The 22,274-nt window shown below is 44.8% G+C and overlaps 1 protein-coding gene across 4 annotated transcripts in view; it reads right to left on the bottom strand.

Moving 5' to 3' along the window:
• AMPH (amphiphysin) overlaps positions 1-21,700 on the bottom strand; it is a 214,858-nt gene extending 193,158 nt beyond the window's left edge. For all 4 annotated transcript variants that reach the window (XM_066584899.1, XM_066584900.1, XM_066584901.1 and 1 more), the window contains exon 1: positions 21,593-21,700. In XM_066584899.1, the coding sequence (XP_066440996.1) occupies positions 21,593-21,661 (69 nt within the window). In that variant the 5' untranslated portion in view covers positions 21,662-21,700. The remainder of the gene's footprint in view (positions 1-21,592) is intronic.
• Positions 21,701-22,274: the final 574 nt, after the last annotated feature.

The following is a 22,274-nucleotide window of genomic DNA, read 5'->3' as shown; positions in this document are numbered from 1 at the left end:
CCTTGTAGGATTTCATTATTTCACAGTTACAGCAGGACTAAGTTATTGCATCACTTAATTAGACAGCGGTGTCCATCTAATCACTCTCAATGTATGATACTCTGAGTGCTCAGTGGAGGACATGAATGATCTGAATGAATGGAGTCCCGCTAGTGCATTATCCATAAAAGCAGCTGTCCCATTAAGATTAGATTATTAATCTATTTTATCTGCAATAATTGCATTTTCTAGACATGACCAACATCAGCCTAGAATCAATTCAATTCAGAGCAGAGGTGTAACTTGAAGGTCCTGAGCCCCAATGCAGAATCTCTAACAGGACCCCACCTACACTGCAGTACAGGCACTGAAATACTCAGTAGGCCACAGGGGTGAACCTAACTACCTTGCTGCCTGAGGAGAACTATAGAGAGGTGCTCCCTCTCCATCCAGGGGCACATTTGCCATCATGCAAGTTAAACCATTCACCCCAGGCAGTGCCACCTTACAGGAATGGAGGGGCACGGTGGCTGGAGGCTACATAAAGCAGGCAAAGTATCAATGTGAACTGTTTATAAGCAACCTGCTAGGATAAGCTGCATCTACAGAGCACTATGCTCAGCACATGGGTTGTCGAAGCAGTCTGGGTATTTCAGTCTATTAAGCCCTGCCCATGACAGAGCTTTATAGGCTGCTGGTAAAAGAAGTATTGCAGTATAATGAACAAGTGATCAGAAGATCGCCAGTTCAAGTCCCCTATGGAGACTAAAAAAAAATAAAAAAAAAAAACACAAATAAGATTAGTAAAGTTTAAGCATTAAAAAAAAGTGTAAATATTAAAAAGGTAAAAAAAAAATCCTTTTTCTCAGTATACACATAAAAAAATCAAAGGGAATAAAAACATAATTGATAAAATTGCATTTCTAAAAGTTCAAACTATTATGTTATTACATTATCTACCCTGCACAGTAAATATTTTTTTTTTAAATACACAATGTCAGAGCAGGATTTTTTGAGAATACAAAAAAAATATAGAAATGGCTACTACAGGCGCTTTTTTCAAAATAAAACTGAAGAATGAAATGTCAGAATGATGATGCGTTTCAACTTCAGAATGGAGTCTTCCTCAGATGCCTCAGGAAAGAAAGAGAAGAGCCCCTTCGATGACCGAGTCTCTGGGCTTGTATTTTTCTATGCACTGAAGGTCATTTGGTTGGCGTCATATTAGTGCTTAATGTTGTTGCTCTCACTTATAGCGCGGACTCTACCAGGTGAGCGCAACGGCCTCGTATAGTATCTTTAATACCCACAATTGATTTCATCATACAACACCAGATGGCGCCTCCCTTGTTTCTTCTGATTTTTTGAGTATGCCATAGACCAAGAACAAAATTAGCAAAAGGGATCAAAAAGTTATATGTACCCAAAAATATTAGCAATGAAAAGCACAGCTCGCTCCACAAATAACACGTAAATAGCAGTTCAATCGGAGGAAATAGAAAGACGTTCTGTGTTTTAGAAGATGGTAACAAAAAGGTTTTTTTTAAAAGATAAAAGTTTTTGGGTTTTTTTTCACAAGTAATATAACAAAAAATAAACGAGTCTGGTCTCTCCGTAATTGTACCAACCCACAGGAAAAATGGAAAATGTCTTTTTTACTGCACCATGCATTTCATAAAAGTAAAACCTAAAAACCAATATGCAATTGTGTTTTCTTTTCTATTTCAGCCCACTTAAAAATGTTTAAAAGTTATACAATACACTTTATAGCGCATTAAATAACACAAGGAGTCCCACATAAAAAAAGCCCTAATATCGCCACGCTGATGGAAAAATATAAAAAATGATGGATCTTGAAAGACGGGCCTCTGGCCTCAGGCGGCACCCTGCTGCTTTTCATCAGCTACTGTGGAAGAAGAGCTGCATCTTTTAACTAAACAAACAAAAATGTGCTTCGTTAACCCATTGAAGGCCTGACATTTTTTATTTACTCGTCTTGTTTTAATCCCGGTTTTCAAGAGCCATAACAGCTGAACATGCGCAGATATGGCAGCGCTGCTGGAAAAATAAGTTATGAGTGTGAAAGTTTACTTAGGAAACATTGTATATGCAACTGTCACGTCCAATCTGGACGCGCTGGATCGGAAAACCTGAAAGACTCACGTGCTGTGAATAAACAGACCACAACTGCACACAAAACAGTCGTAAACAATAAAGAAAACAGACACCAGGGAAATACTGTCCCCATAAACCCTTTACCGAGGAAAGGGACCTTCCTATGGGCAGATAACCCGCCCTAACAAGGGCGAATCTAACCACATACCTAGACCACTGGCAGACCCTAAGTGGGAGAGGAGAAACCACAGGGACAAGATAACAACAATACTAACCTCAGTACTTAGCTTAGTGAAGAATCAGGAAACTGGGAGATCCAGCACCAAGCTCTTACTTCCACCAGAGTCGGAGGGAGACTGAATTAGATAACACTGAGCTAAGCAGCAGGCCAGGTTAAATGGTCCTCCCAAATTACCCACAGGTGAGACTAAGCAAGACTCACCTAATACCACTCCCACCAGGACCAGAAGATGAGGAAAACCAAATACAAGACCTCAACCAGATTACTAGAACGGAACAGATCCCAGAACCGCCACAACAGCAACCGTGTCCAGTTATGATATGATCTTAGAGTATGATAATACAAGCTTCAGACTCCCACCATTTAATTCTGTATTAGAAAAGCCGCAAACATAAGATACATTACTATGCAATATTGCAGCTACATAATTAATGGGATATTGCATTAATCGGATATTGGTTACTGCAAATACAACTAGGGAGCATTTAGGACCTTGGGGAAGATAAGATTTATTGTGGAGTTTAACAGCAGATGCATAAATCTATCTTCAGTAATTCAAAGAGGCGGCCTGAAGAAGCCAGGAATGTATCATCTAACTCTGTGTAAAGCCAAGCAGGGAATTGTGTTCTCCATAACAGAAAAAACGGAGCTCTGATACCCAGAAGGAAAAGACTCGAAGACTCATCTGCACAGAATTGTGCACCCATCTTCATTTAGTTATTAAAATAGCATACCTTCTGTAAGCAAGATATTACAAAGTGTGGTAACCTGGAGGTAACTCGCTCCTGGGGATCACCATGCTCTCCCTTAAGATGGTTGGCACCAAACTCATAGAGATGCTGGACAACTGGATTCTTCAACACTCAGGCGTCTGCCAGCTTTATTACACACACAGGAAATGATTACAGGCATCAGCAAATTGGAACAAACTGGAGTCTTATTGTCGCTAAACCCTACTCAGGCATCTAGGGGGCGTCCTCCCCTGTCACACTGGCAACCGACATAGTTTGGTCCACGCCAGACCTCAGGCTCGTAGCTGTGGAAGCAGCCTCTTCCTCTGGCTACCAGCTGGAAACTCAATGTATCTGGAGGTTTAAACCCCTCCAGACAAACCTATACAGCTGTCCTTGCTGATTAGCACACAGAATTCCGGGCTCACATGGGTGCAAGTTAATAGCGTAATACACAGTGAATGGTGTCAATGAAAGTACATTGATTTTCATTGATCCATTCACACAAAGCATGTTCTATTTTACCACGGGTACATAATAAACACTGTACATACTTACATTGCATATGTGCGGCGTTTATATGGAACGTCACTAAGCGACAGAGCAGGAAAGAAAAAAGAAACAGGTCAGACGGCACATGACAGCGTGCGTGAGATACGTAGTAATGCGCAGTCCAAAATCACTGCCACGCGCAGCGAAACGCCAGCTGACCCAGTGGTAAAACGCTGCCTTATACACGCAGCATTTTTCCGCACGCCCGTGTGAGCCGGGCCCTATAATAACGGGTTACTCAGTACACTGTGGCTGCTTACAGAGACAGTACAATAAATATTCGAGGGTGAGTCAAAAATTAGCCGCACTCCATTTATATTAAGACTTCTGCCGGCCGCACTGTCTTATCAACGCTTTCTGTTGTAGGTCGCCGTCTCCCCAGTCACTGCTGCGCAGGCTTAAATGTGCTGCATCAGTTCATTTGTAACTGCAGTGAAAGAAAAATTGTCTGCCCCGTTTGTGATTTGCATGAAAGAAGAGCAGCGCTCAGCGATTCGTTTTTTGAGTAGATAGCAGAGTGTGGAATGGAAACATTCTCAATCACCGACCAAAATGTGAAAGTCGACCATCAGCTGGAAAATTGATGCTTACAGTTTCTCAAGCGCCGATGTTGGAAAATTATCAGGAAAGCTTTGTTCCGATGTGTTACAATACCCGCCCCCCTGCAGTGCTGATCGTGCCCATCACGACTGTCACCGGTCCCCGGAAAAAAGCCCTAAATGGACGAAGATTTGCATCTGATGAAGAGCTGAAGACACTATTTAAAGAGAGAATACGAAAGCTTGTTGACAGATGGGCAAAGTGTATGAAAAGCAGGAAGATGACGTCAAAAAATAATGTATCTGTCTTTTCTAAAAGTTGATTAAAGTAAATTGTACGGCCAGAGTGCGGATAATTCTTGACTGGCCCTCGTAGAAAGTACAGGAATGATGAAACAATGTAATGGACTGCGCCTCCTCGTTATTCCGGCATCACAATGTTACATTTTCCGCTGCGGCTCACTTTCTGCTATAACCTTTGGCAGATACTTTTGTAGCGAGTATTGGATAATTCAGAGTGTTTGAGTAAATACATTCTCTTCCATCATCACCGTACATGCCGCTTTGTATAACAGCACATATATTGTCGCGGTAGTAATATTTCCACCTTTAGTGGTCTTTTATATTCTCCTCTCATCAATGTGACACGTTCTACTAACAGAACATGTTTTATCCTTCGCAGAACTGCAGTAAAACCGGCGCAGTAAACGGAGACGATAACATTGGAACGCCATAGGGATTAATGCTTTACTGCTCAGCTATTACAGAGGGTATTCCAAGTCTGACTTGTATCACTGCTGAGACCCCCAGTGAACCTCAGAGGGGGTTCTCACGTCCCACTCTTCTCCTCACTGCATGCCCACCGCACCACCGCAGAGATGTGGAAATTGAATGGAGCAGCAGCTGAACTTGCGCGGAGCCGCGCCATTCATTTCAATGGGTCTGGCGGAAATAGCCAAGTCCAGGCGCTCTGCTCTCTCCAGCCGTCCCAATGAAGATGAATGCTGCACCATGCTCAACCGCAATTCAAACTCCTCGTCACTGAGGAGTAGGCACACTGTGAGGAGGAAAGGAGGACACGGGACCACCATTCTCAGAATCGGTGGGGGTTTTAGCAGTGAGACGACCACCACTGACTTTTATTGCCTGTCCTATGGATAGGTGATTAAAGTCAATCTTGGGAATAGCCCTTAAGCTATAAGTGGCCTGAGTGAAGAAAGCTGCAGTCATGGGCAGCCACTGCTCCATTCAATCCAAGTGCCATCTCATATGGCAGGAATGGGGGGTAAGTGACTTCAGGTCTACGCATAGGTGGGAGTTCCACATATTGACCCCCACATCAATCAGACATTATTGGCAGATTCTACAACTAGGCCATTAATGGTTATAAAAAACTTTAAACTTTTTAAGTATTTCAGTAACATTTGGGATTAAGTCAATAACCAAATATGATTAATATTGGCTCTGTAGCCAGTACATGTAACAGCTGATATTTTTGTACTATATTTCTATGACTTCCTGCAAACTGGCATCATGCTCCCTTTTTACAGGTCATGAAAACTCTATGCATATTGTGCCTGGTTTTGACAGACACAGGGGTGTAACGATGACGCCACCCGTCTATGGATGGTGGACAACAAAACTGTTGGAGCTACTCGTGCTTGTCAGATGATCAGACACTCCTCTCTACTGGTGGTCTGTCGGGGACATCCTGATCCCGGTCATCTTGTGGGCCCTCATGCATCCACTGGTCCCAATATCTCCTAACAGTCTGGTCAGACACTCCTCTCTACTGGTGGTCTATCGGGGGCGTCCTGAGCCCGGTCACCTTGTGTGCCCCCATTCACTGGTCCCAACTCCTCCTAACAGTCTGGTCAGACCCTCCTCTCTACTGGTGGTCTGTCGGGGGGTCCTGAGCCCGGTCACCTTGTGAGCCCTCACACCTCCACTGGTCCCAACACCCCCTAACAGTCTGGTCAGAGGTTCCTCTCTACTGGTGGTCTGTAGGGGGTACCTGAGCCTGGTTACCTTGTGTGCCCTCACATCCACTGGTCCCAACACCTCCTAACAGTCTGGTCAGACGCTCCTCTCTATTGGTGGTCTGCAGGAGCGTCCTGAGCCCGGTCACCCATCCACTGGTCCACATCCAGTGGTCAACAGGCTCTACACAAGCAGAAGAAGAGGTCACTGCACACAAGGAGCCTCCGAGAGCCTTTTATAGGCCAAGGGGGGAACTACTTTTAGGGCCTCCAGTGACAAGACCGTTCATCTTATCACACCGCAACTCATCATTTACAGATCTGGAACTGCATGCCGAGTTCTGCAGCAAAACGACATCTTCTTCTGGGGGAGGGATTTTTTTTTTACAAAGTGTATTTCTTGCATAATGCTATATATTGTTCTCTTATGAAAAGTTATATAAAGTGTGCTCATTTTACACTAAATGGCTGCCTATGACTAATGTGAGTAAAGCCTTTTGCTGCAGACTCTTATCTGCCATCAGAGGCTGCCTGCTTAGGTTATATAACTTATTTAGCAGCCATGCACATTTTGCTTGAGAGAGCTTGTCTTACTCCTCAGCTGACCCTAGACACGGCTTTATCAATTATTCATTGCATCTCCTCCACACTTTGTTAACTATCCAGTAACTAGTTATGTCAGGAGCCACACACTATGTAAAGTCTGTCCAGGCCAGAATGGGGGCTTTTATCTCTTATGGCTTATATTAGAGGATAAGGATTTACTAAGAGACTCAGATGAACAATCAGACAATATTTCATACAGCTCTGGTTTTTGTACTACTGTATATTACTTCATGTTTAGTTAGCGGCCCACTCAGGACCCCCATCAGCTACAGCGGTGCCATGTGGCATGTCTCCCACCCCTCAAAGATCACAGTGATGCCAATGAAAGCGGTAGACATGAAGCAATAATTCTACAATTCTCTGTAGAGATGATAATGGGGGCTGCAGGGTATGTTCATATGTGGTGCTGATTTTGACAAGGATTTGCTGTGGATTTTTACACTACATGAAAATCGGCAACAAATCCGCCACATGTGAAAATACCCAGAAGTAATTAGACCTCTTGGTATGTCAATGGGGAAATTACGATATAAAGTGGGGATTCCAACTCCTGCTAAGTAATGTGTACATCAAGACGTCACAAACGGGGTAGGCTCAATGGCTTGCTATTGAATTTGGCAAAAGGATAGACAGGGATGTGTCGCTTCTACTCCAAACCCCAACCAGGAGGTATGAACAATGCAGGAGTAAGGTTGTAGTTTCCTAAAAATACTTTAATTACAAAAACTGACGGTAGACAACTTAAAGGCCAAAGCAAAACTGGTGAGAATGATGGAGTGAGGTGTAATCACATCTGTGCCCAGAATTTTAATAGAAATACCATTAAAAAAAATTAAGTTTTAGTCATAAGCATGCCGTAAGTACCTCAGGGGCCGGCCTTCTCTTTGCAGTGCCCTCTGCTCTTTCCATTGAGCTGCTCCCGGTTGGACACCACAGCTGCCTATCAGAGCTAAGGAGCTGCTCGATGGAGGACAGTTTAGAGAGAAGGCCCAACTCCATGGCAGTTGCTGCAGTGGTGCACAGCTGATTAACATTTCATTTTCCCAGTGTGACAGTAGAAGCACTGACACAGGAACACGTACAGCCCCCTCCGCCACCCCTAGTAGTGCCGTCGCAGTCTTGCATCTGCCAACCTCCGACAGTTTCCCTTTAATAAAGCAGAAGCCTGTAGCCAAAGTGAAGTCAGAGCACAAAAATGCCCTGCTTCACTGCGGCCTCCAACGAACTGAGCGCTGCTTTATGTGCAACGTATAGAACGGCTTACCATATGGCCGCAGGGTTACCAACCTGATTTTACTTTTTTACAGGGCAACTTAAACAGAAATCTGGCCATACAACATTTTTTACAGAAACATTGAAAAATCATAATTAGTGATATATGACTAAAGACTAGAGATGAGCGAACCTACTCGTTTAGGGCGATTTCCAATCGAGCATCTCTTTTTTCAAGTAACTGACTACTCAGGCGAAAAGATTCGGGGGGCGCCGGGGGTGAGCGGGGGGTTGCAAAGGGGAGTGGGGGGGAAGAGAGAGAGCTCCCCCCTGTTCCCCACTGCTACCCCCCGCTCCCCCGAATCTTTTCGCCCGGGTAGTCAGTTACTCAAAAAAAGCGGTGCTCCATTGCGAAATCGCCCTAAGGCCTCATGTCCATGGGGAAAATCAGGCCCGCTCCGGATTCTCCATGGAGAATCCGTAGCGGGTCCCTCCTGCCCCGCGGACATGAGGGCTGAAAATAAGAATAAATAAGAATAAACTTACCTCCCACCCGCTCCGGTTCTTCCCTTCGCCGCGGCGTCATCTTCTCTGCGTCGCGGCCGGATCTTCTTTCTTCGGCCAGGCGGATGCGCAGGGCATGTCGGTGACGTCGGTGACATGCCCCGCGCATGCGCCGGCCCAAAGAAAAAAGATCCGGCTGCGACGGAGAGAAGATGGCGCCACGGCGAAGGGAAGAACCGGAGCGGGTGAGTAAATTCCGATTTTTGTCTCCCGCGGATCCGGACGGCTTCCATAGGCTTCAATAGAAGCCCGCGGGAGCCGTCCCCGCAGGAGACCCGCATGAAAATGGAGCATGTCCAGATTTTTTCATGCTCCATTTTTAAAAAAATACCTTTTATTGACCATCCGCGGGTATTTATCTACCCGCGGGTGGTCAATGCATCCCTATGGGATGCGGATCCGCGAGCAGGAGAAGAGTTATAATCCGCTGCGGATTTTAATTCTTCTTTTGCCCGTGGACATGAGGCCTAAATGAGTAGGTTCGCTCATCCCTACTAAAGACCAGTGTAGTGGTATAAACACGCTACTTTACTGTGAGCTGCACAATGATGAGAACTACAATCATATTTTAGGTCCAAGCTCTGCCAGCTTCAAACTAAATCACGGACGCACCAATTTTTTTATGGATAGTGGAAAATGGCCATTTTTAATTTGAGGTTGCTCGGACAGGCTTCAATGTATCTACCAAAACTAAATCATCGTAGTAAACTTGCTGTGCTTTAAAAAGACGCCGGCCGGTCTGCCGCAGCCGATATGGCAAGGATTCGGTTAATAGAGTTTTTGCTAAAATTCAGTGTTTAATTTGGAAATCCTCATTATAAAAAGGTCCCTCAAATAAACCTCTGAGTTGGACTGTAGATCTTAATTCATTCTGCGCTCGACTTCAATTATTCCCAACTCTGAAATAATATTAGACAACAGAACCCAATTAGCATATCAGAGCTTTGATATTGAAATTAATGGTAAAGCCGGCATTGATGTAGCAAGCTGATTTAATATACCGCATGAACTCATGAACTAACGTTCTTTGTTTGTTGCCAGGCTGAGATTTGCACACGGGGGGATCCAGGACACATAGAAGTCTATGGACCAGGAAGGCAGTAAGAAGGTGCTGATTGGCGCTGCGGTCCAATTATTCTGGAAATAAGGGGGATATTTAATAACCTTTTTTGAAATGAGGTCTACATGTTCTGGAGTGTGCATGCCACTTATTAGAGTCCTGACCAAGGAGCTAGTACACGTAGCCCTCCTTACGCTAAAGGTTATTAAATACCCCCCTCATTTCCAGTATAATTGGACAGCAGCGCCAATCTTCACCCTTTTACTGCCTTCCCGCTTCATTCCTCTCGGACTTGGCTTCCAGTGACTCCGAGGTGCAAAGGCTTCAGCCGTCCTACCTTCTACATACTGGCTAATAGCTCTTCTTTTATTCCTTCCTTGGGTTACCTTCCCATGGTAGCGCTGTTTGTATTTTTTACAGTTCCCACATAGAAGTCTATGTCTCTGATTACTTCCTATACACTCTTTGAACTAGTAAAAAAGTTACAGATAGAAGTTAAACGCGTTCATTCACACTAGTTATATGAAAAAGGAATGCGCTATGTTCCTCCACTCACCATAATCCCTCCCTTGGTTCTACCTGTGGACTCGAGCTGGCTGGACGTACGTTGTTTAGAGACAAGTTAGGTGAAACTTTATATTTATGGCATTGGTTTTTTGTTAATTCATTATCAATACAATGTGACGAATGCTAAATATTTTTCATTGTCAGATCCAAAATACCAAATCCTCTTCAGAGAACGCAGAGTATTGTAGTTCATAAAATAATATGGTTACTATTAACTTATTATAACTATTCTGTATAAAAGATCAATCATTGTACAGAAGAACCGCCGTCAACTCTTGTGTTACTTCTATTAAATCATAGATTGTAAGCTCTTACAGGCAGGACTCTCACTCCTATCATCCCTGCAGGCAGGACCCTCACTCCTATCACTCTTATAAGCAGGACCCTCACTCCTATCATTCCTGCAGGCAGGACCCTCACTCGTATCACTCTTACAGGCAGGACCCTCACTCCTATCACTCTTATAAGCAGGACCCTCACTCCTATCATTCCTGCAGGCAGGACCCTCACTCCTATCACTCTTACAGGCAGGACCCTCACTCCTATCACTCTTATAAGCAGGACCCTCACTCCTATCATTCCTGCAGGCAGGACCCTCACTCGTATCACTCTTGCAGGCTGGACGTTCACTCCTATCACTCTTGCAGGCAGGACCCTCACTCCTATCACTCTTGCAGGCAGGACCCTCACTCCTATCACTCCTGCAGGCAGGACCCTCACTCCTATCAATCTTGAAGGCTGGAACCTCAATCCTATCACTCTTGCAGGCAGGACCCTCACTCCTATCACTCTTGCAGGCAGGACCCTCACTCCTATCACTCTTACAGGCAGGCCCCTCACTCCTATCACTTTTGCAGGCAGGCCCCTCACTCCTATCACTCTTATAGGCAGGGCCCTCACTCCTATCCCTCTTGCAGGAAGAACCCCCACTCCTATCACTTTTACAGGCTGGACGTTCACTCCTATCGCTCTTGCAGGCAGGACCCTCACTCCTATCACTCTTGCAGGCAGAGCCTCACTCCTATCACTCCTGCAGGCAGGACCCTCACTCCTATCATTCCTGCAGGCAAGACACTCACTCCTATCACTCTTGCAGGCAGGACCCTCACTCCTATCACTCCTGTAGACAGCACCCTCACTCCTATCACTCTTGCAGGCAGGCCCCTCACTCCTATCACTCTTATGAGCAGGACCCTCACTCCTATCACTCTTACAGGCAGGACCCTCACTCCTATCACTCTTGCAGGCAGGACCCTCACTCCTATCACTCTTGCAGGCAGGACCCTCACTCCTATCACGCTTATAGGCAGGACCCTCGCTCCTATCACTCCTGCAGGCAGGACCCTCACTCCTATCAATCTTGAAGGCTGGACCCTCACTCCTATCACTCTTGCAGGCAGGACCCTCACTCCTATCACTCCTGTAGGCAGGACCCTCACTCCTATCACTCTTGCAGGCAGGACCCTCACTCCTATCACTCTTGCAGGCAGGACCCCCACTCCTATCACTCTTGCAGGCAGGCCCCTCACTCCTATCACTCTTATAGGCAGGACCCTCACTCCTATCACTCGTGCAGGAAGAACCCCCACTCCTATCACTTTTACAGGCTGGACGTTCACTCCTATCACTCTTGCAGGCAGGACCCTTACTCCTATCACTTTTGCAGGCAGAGCCTCACTCCTATCACTCCTGCAGGCAGGACCCTCACTCCTGCAGGCAGGACCCTCACTCCTATCACTCCTGTAGTCAGGACCCTCACTCATCACTCTTGCAGGCAGGACCCTCACTCCTATCAATCTTGAAGGCTGGAACCTCAATCCTATCACTCTTGCAGGCAGGACCCTCACTGCTATCACTCTTGCAGGCAGGACCCTCACTCCTATCACTCCTGCAGGCAGGACCCTCACTCCTATCACTCCTGCAGGCAGGACCCTCACTCCTATCACTCTTGCAGGCAGGACCCTCACTGCTATCACTCTTGCAGGCAGGACCCTCACTCCTATCACTCTTGCAGGCAGGACCCTCACTCCTCTCACTCTTGCAGACAGGACCCTCACTCCTATTACTTTTACAGGCTGGACGTTCACTCCTATCACTCTTGCAGGCCAGACCCTCACTCCTATCACTTTTGCAGGCAGGACCCTCACTCTTATCACTCTTGCAGGCAGGACCCTCACTCCTATTGCTCTTGCAGGCAGGACCCTCACTCCTATCACTTTTACAGGCAGGACCTTCACTCCTCTCACTCTTGCAGGCAGGACCCTCACTCCTATCACTCTGACAGACAGGACCATCACTCCTAACATTCTCAAAAGCTGGAACCTCACTCCTATTACTCTTGTAGGCATTGCCCACTCTCCTATCACACTTGCATACAGCAACCTCACTCCTATTGCTCTTGCAGGCAGGAACATCACTCCTATATTTAAAATTGCCTGTTAGACAAAAGATAATGGCTACAGTATAAACTAAATACTCCCTGATTTGTATAGTGCTGCAGAATACGTTGGTGCTATATAAAGATTATTATTAGTAAAACCCTTGTTAATCAGGGGAGTCGGGAGTAGGGAGTAACTTAGTATGTTAGGCTAATTAAAGACCATGTCCCTCTACAGTAGTTCAGCCTTTTTCCACACCCCTTGCTGATCCAGAGGAAGACAAAATACCACAATGAGGTAGAAGCCAAATTTACCCCATTTTGGGTGGAAAAATTCCTTCCCAACTCTATAATGGCAGTCAGAATAATCCCTGGATCAACATTTTGAAAGTTCCCACCAGACTCCAAGACCCGATAGTTGCATGTGTAGGCAGCACTCCAGACAGCGGAATAATGTAGTCAACAGACCTTTATTTCAGCTCATGGCATGAGCCCAGCAGCAACGTTTTGACCCTGAGGGTCTTTGTCAAACTTGACAAACTTGCTTTCTTCTAGACGTAGCGGATACCCTCTTGTTACCGTCGCAGTCCTGGGTGTAAACAGATCATGGGAGAGATCCTTGTGTCGTCCCCTCATGTATTTATACGTAGTTATTTGGTCGCCCCTTAGCCGTCTTTTTCCTAGAGTAAATAATCCCAGTTTTGGTGCCTCTCTGGGTATTCCAGTCCCTTCATTCCATGTATTAGTTTAGTTGCCCTTCTTTGAACCCCCTCCAGTACTGTAATATCCTTCCTGAGCACCGGTGTCCAGAACTGTGCGCAGTATTCCATGTGGGGCCTGACAATGTTCTCATCCCTCGCCCCTATGCCTCTTTTAATGCACCCTAAGCATTTTTTTAATGCTGCGTTAACGCATTTTTTTTTACACGAATGTCACTGGAACTTTCTAATATTAAAAAATGCATCACCTGTTTGTGGTTTGCAATTTTTGTGCGATGCGTTTTTAACATTAAAAAGTGCCATTGATATTTGCGTAAAAAAACGCAGCATTAAAAAAAGTGTGTGGGAGCGCTAAAACTTTATTAGCTTTTGCAGCAGCTGACTGGCATTGGTTACTCCAGTTTAGTCTACAATCCACTAGTACCCCCAGGTCCTTTTCCATATCACTTTTCCCTAGCAGTACCCCATTTAGTGTATATTGGTGACATCCGTTTCTCCTGCCCATGTCATAACCTTACATTTGGTAATATTGAACTTTGTGATATAGAGACTGGCAGGTTGTCAGCCATTTTGTTGTGTGTGTCAGGCCTTAGACCTTTCTCAGCTTCTATTTGGTATCCAATATATAATCCTATTTCGCCCTGAAGCCTTTTGAATACTCGCATTTAGAAAGGCAATTGTCTGACATTCGCCTGGACAGGAGGGAATGAGCCCTTTAATTCTCCTGTCTCTACCTGTCTTTTTAGTTTAAAATTAGCATGAGGATACCAAATTGTGTGCCCATTTACTTATTAATGAAGTCTAAGGAAAATCATTCATCTAGGAGCTGGGTTCTCCAAGACATGCTGGCTTCAACATTCAAATTAGGTAAAAATCTTTTAATAAGGAATATTGGTTGTGTGAAGGTCCCAGCCCAATATGAATTATATTTTCAGAATTGGGCAGGCCAGCTGAACAAAACGTATCAAAACTCATTGGGGTATAGGGCCCAGAACACCCCTAAATGGAGTACTCGTGTAGGTGGTTGTAATTTATGGGTCACGATTTATATTATTGAATAGATAAAATCATAACCGGCAATATGCAGGCATATATTTCTGTTTGGATTATCTCCTGTGAAGATATGGCCGAAGTGGGGAATTATGGTTTTTCACAGGTACATACACATTTACCCCTACCTTCTCTGAATGACCTCAGAGGGGGTGCGGGGAGGCGTGTTCTGGGGAAACTGGAGTTTAGAGAGAGCCAGTTGTCAGACCTTCGGAGATACGACACAACGTATGTCATTTGCTTCCTGTGACTCTGTACAATCAGAACCTTGGCTGAACATCCCCAATCTATTATCTTTACTTTATTTTCTCTTTCTTTTATTTGAAATACTGTCTGTTGTATATAGCTGTAAACCTTATCTCCACTAACATCTTTTTCTGTATATTTTTGTATATATCAATATTTAGCACTGCTAGTCTTTTTTAGAATAAATCTGCAGTTTATTAGTCAAACCTTTTCAGTTTTAAAATGATCCATGACTCCGAAGATTGCGATAATAATTCATAAGTGTGGGTTCAGCTTACCTGAGAAATAAAAGCTGGTGGTGGCAGCGAGTGTGTGTGTGGGTATTGCAGAGTGCTGGAGGTGTTAGACTAGATCAGGTGGTGATTTGAGCTTTGGTTTTGCATGTGTGCAGAAGCCTGGGAAAGCTGGGTACAAATCCGACTGTATTCCAACAACTGCGCACTTGCAATTCCGCTAGAATGATTGATCGAGGCTCTGCCGTGACAGGTGTTCGCAGTGGTGAGAGTGCTCGGAATAGTCATTGAATCTAAATTGGTGATAGAGGCGGGATCAATCGGGGTCTCCCCATCTCTTCCATCCATGACAAACTTCATTTGCCATTTTTCTCCCCAAGCTCCCAGCTTATCTCGGTCTGTTTGTAGCCGCAGATTGTCCTCCATTGTATTAATTATTTTGTGTCCTCTGCAAATCTTGATATTTTACTGTGCAGCCGCTCTATCAGGTCGTTAATAAATATATTGAACAAAATGGGGCCTAATACTGAACCCTGTGGCCCCCCCACTGGTGATGGGGGCCCAATCAGAGTACAAACCATTTATTACCCCCCTCTGCTTTCTATCTCTGAGCCAGTTCTTTACCCAGAAACACAAGTTCTCGCCCAGACCAAGCTGTCTCATTTTATACATCAGCCTATTATGTGGCACAGTGTCAAATGCTTTAGAGAAATCCAGATACATGAGATCAATAGACTCTCCCAGGTCCAGCCTAGAACTTACTTCATCATAGAAGCTGATCAGATTGGTATGATTGACCCCTCATGAACTGATGCTCATGAGGAGTTTTTCCGTTGTTTTCCTTGAGGTATTCTAGGATGGCGTCTCTCAGAAACCCCTGGAATATTTTTCCAGTTATTGAAGTGAGACTTACTGGCCTGTAGTTACCAGGCCCTCTTTTGGACCCCTTTTTGTATATTGGAACCACACTGGCAGTGTGCCAATCCAGTGGTACAACTTTGATCTCAATGGAGTCCTTAAATATAAGAAGTAGCGGCCTGACTATAATGTCACTTAGTTCCCATAGAGATGAGTGAAACTATGTAAAACAAACAATTAAAAGAAAGACTGTGCTTCAATAGATTGTAGAGGCAGTAAAATCAAGGGAGTAAAAAGACTCTCCTGGTGTGAGGGACGTGACTTCCTGGTAGACTGTCACACCCGTGGTCCTTGTAGACATATAAAAAGACACGACACCTCATCAATGAGGCATCCGCAAAGGAGAGCGCAAGAGGCATGGCCTAAGAAGCTTCTAAGAGTCTCCGTCATAACAATAAACAAATAGCAGAAAATAAAGTGCAATGCTCAAAGGGCCCCTCAGTCATGGCTTATACAGATAGACTTAGTCAGGAGCTCCTGGCTAAGAAACATGTGAAGTCTACCATTTTGAGCCAAGACTGACAGACTCTTCAACTGCTGGATTTTATTTTCTGCTATTTAGTGAAACTATGTAAGCACACTTCACAAGTTTTCTTATTGGCAGGAAAACTTCCTATCCCAGGCCCAGAGTTTCCCCATATAAGCCAATACAATACAGATTCCTATTTAAAGCGATTCTCCAGTCCCAAACAAACTAAGATGGTTGTACCACTTCTCTGACTACTTCATGCATGCTATGCATTGGTAGACTAAGACACTGCTATGATGGGCCACCGCCGTTCATGTGAGCAGAGCCAGCCAATCAGAGCAGCGTGTACAGCATTAGACTACCGATGTATACTAATACACAGTGTGAATGAGGTATTCGAGAAGCCCTATGGCCTTCTTAGGTTGTCCAGGATTGAAAGATTACTTTTAGGGCTTCTTCAGATGATGTGTAAATACACTCGCCGCTATGGAGCATATTTGCGCATGCACCAGTCCAAAGTCTTTTTTTTCCTGTTTAAACTTTGCACGGACAAAAAAAGCAGAAAGATAGGGCCGGACCTTTTTTTTCTTGCTTGATAAAAACTACGTGTGAGAAACATAGGGCAAGTAGTAATATCATGTGAGAATCATACTAGTGAAAATGAAACTATTGAAATCAATGATTTCATTTCATCACATTTTGCAGGCATGACTTTCAAGGGAAAACATCCCACTGTAGTGACAAAAGTCATTGGCAGAGCTGAGCCTGGTCTGCTAAGACCCTGCAGCTGTGCCGTGGTAGGGGGCATCCAGTTATCACATAATTGCCAGGTTGAATTGTGGAAATGACCCTTCCACTTTCTTTCTCCACAACATTGCGCTTGCCTGTAAAGTAGAAAGCAGTAGAGGTTAAAAAACTGTTCTCCTCTGGGTCCTCGGCTATCACTGACAATCGAGGACCCCTGCACCGGGATTAAAGCCCGGGACCAGGCGCCGTAAATTTACTGAGCTCGATCCTTAAGGGGTTAAACAGCCTCTGCTGCTGAGAACTGAGTAATCAGATATTGCTGCCCCCAGTTGGTTTGGGAAAGGGGCCCGTGGCAATTTGCTGCTCAGTCGGATGGATGGCTTCTATTAAAGAAGTTTAAATACGCCGTAAAGAGCCTATTTATGCCAATTTTTTAAGCATAAATACTTTGAGTTACTTCAGCGTGAATACACAGCCCCCCCCGTCCCCCGTCCCCGTCCCCATCATTTACCCGGGTCACATATACAGGTAGCCATGAATAGGATGGGCAATATTTGCTACAGAAATCTGATATAGTTCAAGTCTGAAGGTGAAGAAGAAAGTTGCAGTTTAATGGGTTGTATCAGGTGACACTGCGTGCCGACGGTCAGGTTACTCATGCGCAGCAGAAGAATGACGTCGTTAGTTGTTTATTTCATATCTATGGCCATTATATATTCGCATCGAACATTTTTATTTTCTGCTACTTTGTATTCCGATGGGGATAATGGATTCTAGATTGTCTCACAGCATTGATATAATGGCATTTAAGCTGATGGACACTTTGGTGCCCGGCTCCATAGATGTTGATAATGCTGTTGATCAGATCTGTAACATCGGAGCTAATATTTGAGTTACGGTACCTTCACACCATACGCCTGTCGGGTACATTAGTGCGAGAACATTTACACAGGCCTTCAAACAACGGAGGCGGAGAGCACCGGAGATCTCTCCCGGCCGCCCACCTCCATCCACTGCCAATAGGTGGTTGCTCAGAGATTGAGCGACTCCTGTTTACGCTGCGTGAGAAGTCGCTGACTAGCCATTCCATTGTAGTTCACTGAAATGGAACGCCTAGTGACTACTGCGCGACTTCTCACTCAGTGCCCTGTTGGAGCTGTGTGTATGTGGACAACAGTTTCCCAAATCACTCATTTGAGCGATTATTCTGGCGACTATCGGCTCGTGTACCTTTAAAAAGACTGACAAAGTTGTACAAATATAGGAGATCTCCACAGGCTACAGACAGACATATACAGGAGGTGGACAAAAATATGGAAACACCGTACAAAACGCATGCCTTTAGTTACATGGGATTATAAATCATATTGCAATAAAACATGTAGAGACTGATTTTAAGTGGAGGTAATATGACAGATGTTGTTGGGCAGAAGTGAACATCTGCCCGAGCAACAAGGTTCCATTGGTCAGGGGCTTGAGCCACTCATCTGCTGTTACCAGCAGGCTCCAAAAGCACCCAGAGCAGGGCAAGAGGTGAAGTAAACACAAATATGGCGGGAAAGTTCTCAGCCCAGCAGGGGTCCAAAGGGCAGCTCAGTGCTAATGATTAAAATCCCATGCATTTCATATGGTGTTTCCATATTTTTGTCCACCCCCTGTAGTTCTGCTCATTGATGATGCATGCGTGATAAAATAAAATATTCAGTTTACTATGCCTTGAAGGAAGTCTGCACCTGACTTTCCCATAATAACTGTATTATAAGATGGGCCACATGTGGATGCAGATAACAGTACCTTTGCTTTTTTCATTAAAAGCTCCTACCCCGAGACATACTTGTTTCTGCACCTCGCACATGGTATGCTATTGGCAGGTGAACTGCCCGACGGGTGGGTTACCTTCTTCTGTGGTCCAGGCTCTCCACCATCTCTTTAGCCTGTGCACATTCATGCATGGACAGTGACTTACTTGCCATCATGGTTGTCATAACTGACTAGGTTCCTCTAGTGTGGTGCAGACACAGACCGGCTGGAACACACTGTATATCCGTCAGCCTTAGCTGAGATGCCCATCAGGGCTGCGGTGGGTGCGTTCAGACTAAAGAGGGGGCAGAACCTCGACCACAGGAGAAGCTGACCCACCCATCAGATGGTTCATGTGTTATTAGGGAAGCACAGCAACACATCTCGCCATTCAGGGTCTCTGGAAAGTACATACAATTATTTTAAAGTTTGCATATACTGTATGGCTAGAAGTACTGAGTGCTTGATGTTCAAAGGGGCTGCTGTAAACTATATGTGATCTACTCATTTCCAGGAAGTAGCAGATTATAAGGAATATGTGTCCTTCTATTAAGGTTCCTTTCATCCAGGAACGGCAAATTTCTACTTTATCAGGTGAAAGTCTGAGATTCCAACTAGCACTGGATTCCATAGACTTCATCCGGATTAAAGGGGTTGTCCGCGCTCCACTGCTTTTTACAGTTTTATTTAGTTACAGAATAGGAAATCATACAACTTGCTAATATACATGGATTCCAAATGCTGTTCACATCCTTTTCTTATACAAATGCAGTGGCCCCTATCTGTACAGTAGAATGGTACAACCCATGGACAGATCTGTTCATAGTAAGGGCAGTTAGTCATGTGACCCCTGGTGTCCAATTCACACTGAGCAGGTATCTAATAGGCGAATAGTAGATCACTGAGCAGCAGAACTCACACAGTACCTGCAGCGGCATCAGTCTGTCAGTCTGTGCAGAAGCAGCTCTTATATCCCCCTCCTCGTCTCCTCTGCTGGTTTTCTTGACTTTATTAACAACATGAGGACTTCATACGGAGACAGTTGTGTTTTTCTGAGCAGCTAATTTAATTAACAACAGCTGTTAAAGAAAACAGACAACTGTCTCCAGAAAACCAGCAGAGGAGACGGAGAGGAGAATATAAGGGCTGCTTCTGCACAGACTGACAGACTGATGACGCTGCAGGTAGCGATACTGTGCGAGTTCTGCTGCTCAGCGATCTACTATTCAGTTTGAGTTGAACACCGGGGGTCACATGACTGGCGGCCATTACTATGAACAGATCTGTCCATGGGCTATACCATTCTACTGTGCAGGTAGGAACCACTGCACTGGGATAAGAAAAGGATGTGAGCAGAATTCTAAATACGTGTATATTAAAAAGTTGTACGATTTCCTATTATGTAACTAAATAAAAACTGTAAAAGGCCACAAAGAGTGGACATCCCCTTTAAGTGTGATGCTGAGAAGCGCTGGCTGCACCTAGACTAGTGATATCACTAGCGGCTCAGATCAGTGAAAAGGTTAACAGGGACACAATCCTCTTACCGCACTGAACATGTGCGTGTGTGGGGGTGGAGACAAGTGACAGCAGATTGTTTATCTGCCGCAACAAATCACAATGACAGATGTAATCTTTCCCCAGCAGCACTCAGCCATTGTGTTGCCATTTGGCCTAAATTTCTTCCTAGTCAACAATTCAAAGGTCCAAAACAAAAGCCCCGGAGTTACAATACATGAGATGTTACAATGTACAGCCCAGAGCCGGAGGGTTACCATAGACGGGCACTGGAAACGGTCACACTGTATTGTCCTGTACAGCGCCAAAACAAGAACAGGTCACATGGATCCCTAGGCTGCAAAAACACCCCGGTCCACAAAGTTCAGCTCTTTTTTTCCCATGCGTTATATTGACTATGTTGCATTTGATAAATCATTCTTTATATTACGTTTATGAAATATAGGTCAAGGAGTGCTGGGAAACTAAGTCCAAAAGTTACAAAGCCGCAGGCAGGAACATATGTTTCTGATGCGGTAAGTGTAAAGTCCAGCGGTTACTAACAGTAAGAATACTCATCACTTCACACTATTCAATATTATTCTATTACTTGGTTCTATAATAAACAAATATTCAGATCATACTAAATGTATCTTATTATATGTGGCAACAAACCCTATCAAAATACAAGTGACCTTGACAACTGTTTTATAAATGAACCAAGATATGTAGATAGGTGGGATGGATGGATGGATGGATGCTACATCTGTCTATCTACCTAATCTATGGATTGAACAAGTCCACTTTCACTATATCATTTCTTTTTATATATGTGATGATATTGGGAACATCTCAGAAAAGCCCAGGTAATGCAGACATGCAAGAAGCGGATCCTGGGATATTCCTGGCTTTGCAGTTCTGCAGCTCCTCGACCTTGTGAAACTGCTTCCTCTTCTATCTGCACTCCCACTCCCTCCCACCATTGCTACTAGTGCAGCCTTGCAATATATTCCCCTATCCCCTCATGCTGCTGCATTGCATGTAACCCTTGAGTGCCTAGAGAGCTGCACACATAGACACTCCCTCCCCCCTCCACATTACACTATGCTGACAGCAGAAGGGCTGCAAGCTGTTAACTGGAACAATCAAAGGCTTACAAAGAACCCATTCCATCCTTTCCACATGCATCTAACAGGGGATTCCGTGCCGTACTGATGAATCCCAATGAATCCTAATGAGCCCCAATCCCCTCGTACTGTACATGAGGCCTGCATGGCACTGGCCTCAGGGAGATGCTGCTCTGCATAGTGAGAAGACAGCAGGGCTCTCGCTGTTTGATGCAGGCTAAGTTGCTGGTCATTGGTGTCACAGGTATGTCTGTAAGCGCTTACCTTTTCTTGAGCCCTGCTGAGCCTTTTCTGGACGTTTTTAGCAAAGACGCCTGTTTTCATATCAGCCATGGCTGCTGGTCCAGGGAGCCAAGTGAGAGGAATCAGATGGAGCCTGGAGGCTGAGAGAGAATGAGAAGGGAGGGGAGCGAAGAGGAGGAGCCCTTCAATGTGCAAAGGAGAGCGATGGGATGAAAAAGATAGAACAGCAAGAGCTAGCACAAGAAAACACCATCATGCAGTGAAGTATTGGATTCCTATATCATCGTATTCGGTGATGGTGGTTGAGCAAGGGGATACAATGTATCTATAGCTTTATGTATCTACGGTAACACAAGAACAGCAGCGCTGCGGATGGTGCAAACTTGACATTTAACACATTATAACTTAAGTACTGCTGTAAATTGTGTTATCACAATGCACCAGTCATGTTAAGGATTGCTACTTCTGTGCCTTACTAGAGGTCAGTGGTCAGACCTTGGTCTGAAGTCACATGCTTGTAAACCATCCTGGCATGGGACTGAAGCGTGGCACTGGATGTGAATGCATGAAGCCGCTTCCTGGAGTGTAACACCTTTTATTTGTTATGCATCTAATCCAGATCTATGTATCTATCTTATAAAGAGAGGCGGCACTCCACAAGGCTCAGGGTAAGAGCCGGATCCATTACTGCCCCATTTGTACA

The sequence above is a fragment of the Eleutherodactylus coqui genome, chromosome 12, assembly GCF_035609145.1.
Source record: "Eleutherodactylus coqui strain aEleCoq1 chromosome 12, aEleCoq1.hap1, whole genome shotgun sequence".
NCBI classification, from domain to species: Eukaryota; Metazoa; Chordata; class Amphibia; order Anura; family Eleutherodactylidae; genus Eleutherodactylus; species Eleutherodactylus coqui.
Note: the sequence above shows the minus strand (reverse complement) of the source record. Positions and strands in the feature narration are given on the sequence as shown.